Source organism: Poecilia latipinna, unplaced genomic scaffold (genome assembly GCF_001443285.1).
Source record: "Poecilia latipinna isolate Pla-1442-1.1 unplaced genomic scaffold, P_latipinna-1.0 Scaffold563, whole genome shotgun sequence".
NCBI classification, from domain to species: Eukaryota; Metazoa; Chordata; class Actinopteri; order Cyprinodontiformes; family Poeciliidae; genus Poecilia; species Poecilia latipinna.
The window spans coordinates 124,461-127,372 of NW_015113179.1; the positions used below are offsets into that span (position 1 = coordinate 124,461).

The window sequence follows — 2,912 nt, forward strand, 5'->3', positions numbered from 1 at the left end:
GTTTCTTTCTGTTGTCATGGTAACCAGGGACTCGTTGACTTTGGCAATCCCAGATCTGCTGGATTAAAACGTTTCTGAATACAGGAAGATTTTTAGATCCAGATCAGAAAAGTTGTTAAAGTTGCTAAAGTTTATTAAAGCTTGCTAAAGTTTATTAAAGCTTTAACAAGCTTTAATAAGCTTGTTATTAAACCTTTAATTAAACCTTTAATAAGGTTTAATAAACCTTATTAAAGCTAGTTAAAGTTTATTAAACATGAAGAATAAATGCAGCTGAACGTTTTCCTAAAACACAATAAAACTTTATTGTGTTTGTTCAGCAAAGGATCCACTTCTGTTTATAATCCATGTGAGAAGTTTTATCAGCCGGATGACATTAATCTGACGGCTTCGTCTGCAGAGCGCCTCAGTGACCTTTGACCCCTGTGCTGCAGAGCTGAACCTGCTGCGTAACGTGGACTCCAGCGGCGAGCAGAGCAGCGAGGCGGCGCGCAGCTCCAGCCTGCTCAGCAGCTTCCGGGGTTCGCACGCCTACGACCACGAGACCGAGACCATCTTCGCCCTACCCAGAATGCAACTGGACTTCAAGTCCATCCATGTGCAGGACGCCAACGAGCCGGCGCTGAGCGGTGGGCTGCTGGTGTACTGACCCGGTTCCGCTCTGGGTTCCGTTCCGGTTCTGACCCGGTTCCGGTCTCTGTTGCAGACGCCGGCAGTAAGCCGAAGGTGGAGTGCAGCATGGTGACGGAGTTCACCGACCACATCTGCGTTACCATGGACGCGGAGCTCATCATGTTCCTGCATGACCTGGTGTCCGCCTACCTGAAGGAGAAGGAGAAAGGTGAGCTCACCTGGTTACCATGGCGACCAGCTTCAGGCCGAAACCAGGCGCTCCGACGGCTGATGAACAATGTCTCCTCATCCTCTTCCTCAGCGCTCTTCGCCCCGCGGCTGCTCGTCGCCCGGCAGGGCCAGAAGAGCCCCACGGCGCCGCAGGACGACGCCGGCGGCGCGCAGAGCGAACGCGACGACGCCGTCAACTACACCACCGTGGACTGGAGGGAGTTCATGTGCAACACCTGGCACCTGGAGCCCACGCTCAGGTGAGGCCCCGCAGGCCCCGCCCCCACGATAATCCAGAATAATCCAGAACCAAAATGCGGCGAAAATCACAGCAAAACCTGAAATCACAGCTTGATTCCAAAACTGAAGCTGATATTATTATTAATATGTATCATAATAATAATGAAAGTGATTAACAAAATTTAGTAAAAACGACCAAATAAATTAGCCATGTAAAAATTAATGAAATCAACATTTTAGTGATATTGAACTATTACAAAATTTTGTTGGTTATTTTCATTTAAATTAATTAAATAAAAATAAATGGATTAAGTAGAAAAAATAAAATAAACCAGAATCGCTCTCTAAAGTGAGAAATCTGTGTTATTACAGCTTCTGTTAATAATAAAATGCGTATGCCACGAATGGAGGCCTCGGTGGTCGCAGGTTCGATTCCCGGCCTGGAGACATTTCCCTCTCATTTCCATGTTTCCTGTCAAACTGCTCCCACAGAAACGCAGCTAAACCTTTAAAAATAACAATAAAATGCATTTCAGGTCATGTTTTATTTTGTCTGTTTTGTTTGCATCAAAATTTGTCCATTTTTTATTGGTAATCTGGTTTTTACATATTTCATATAGAAATACTATAAAACTCTGCAGATTGTTTTTCACCAGATTTAGTTTCATCTGAGATTAAAAAAAAGAAATAGAAAGAAAATAAACGATTTACTAAAATATAGAAAACTTTATTTACAGTAAAAGCTGAACTTAAACATAATGATGATGCGTTTCCTGTTTTAAGAACTTCTTCGTTTTTATTTTGAGGACTGTGCTGAGGGCGGCCATCTTGTTTGTGTTTCCAGGCTCATCTCCTGGACCGGCAGGAAGATCGACCCGGTCGGGGTGGATTACATCCTGCAGAAGCTGGGCTTCCACCACGCCCGCACCACCATCCCCAAGTGGCTGCAGCGCGGCGTCATGGACCCGCTGGACAAGGTTCTGTCGGTTCTGATCAAGAAGCTGGGCGCCGCCCTGCAGGACGAGAAGGACAGGAAGGGGCGGGACAAAGAGGAGCACTGAGGGAGGGACTGGGACCCAACTGGATCTGACTGGGAGATTTGGCCGGAACCCAACAGGGCTCCAACTGAGATCTAACTGGGACCCATTGGAACCAAACCAATGCAGAACTGGGAGATCCAACAGAGATACTACAGGGACCCAATTGGGACCAAAGTGGAGCGCAACTGGGATTGAACCTGGGACCCATCCGGACTGATTCCTCTGACCACTCTTCATCCAGAACCACGCTGCTGCTGCTAGCATCATCGACCTGATGGACGGTCTAGTTCATGTAAACACACCCTGGCCTTTTCTTTGTTTCCCATGGAAGACGATCAGGCATGCTTCATGTAGGATAGTGACCATCAGCAGCTGCTCCGCAGACCTCACCATGGTTGTTTTAACTCTTTATTTCCGGGGTGTGGGAACGTTACGTGACTCTGGTGTTGTAGCTCGGTCTGTTTTTAATCCGCGCAGTAGAACCAGTGTACATAGATCCGTTTCTTAAGTGTGTTGATTTCTTAACGTAATAAAACCATTCAAGGTGAAACCAGGAAGTGATTTCTTCCTCGGGTCCCCTCGGTTTGGGACAATTCTCCAGGTCTTCCAGGTCCTCCAGGTTCTCCTGATCCTGAAACGAGTCTTAGATCAGTTTGAAACGAAGATGAGAAAAGGGAATCATCCCAGATTCACTTCATAATTTAGATGAACTTGCCCGGTTCTGGCCCTTGAACATGGCCGCTGCCTTTCTGTGGTGTCCGCTCTGAGCTTCCAGCGGCGCCACCGGAG

At 46.9% G+C, this 2,912-nt stretch overlaps 1 protein-coding gene across 1 annotated transcript in view; it reads left to right on the forward strand.

Annotated features, from left to right (window-relative positions):
• The window catches only part of kiaa1109 (KIAA1109 ortholog), an 84,961-nt gene extending 82,288 nt beyond the window's left edge, over positions 1 to 2,673 (forward strand). The window contains exons 83-86 of the mRNA XM_015041703.1: positions 389 to 629; positions 707 to 841; positions 935 to 1,103; positions 1,928 to 2,673. Coding sequence (XP_014897189.1) covers positions 389 to 629; positions 707 to 841; positions 935 to 1,103; positions 1,928 to 2,144 — 762 coding nt within the window. The 3' untranslated portion in view covers positions 2,145 to 2,673. The remainder of the gene's footprint in view (positions 1 to 388; positions 630 to 706; positions 842 to 934; positions 1,104 to 1,927) is intronic.
• The last annotated feature ends 239 nt before the right edge of the window (positions 2,674 to 2,912 follow it).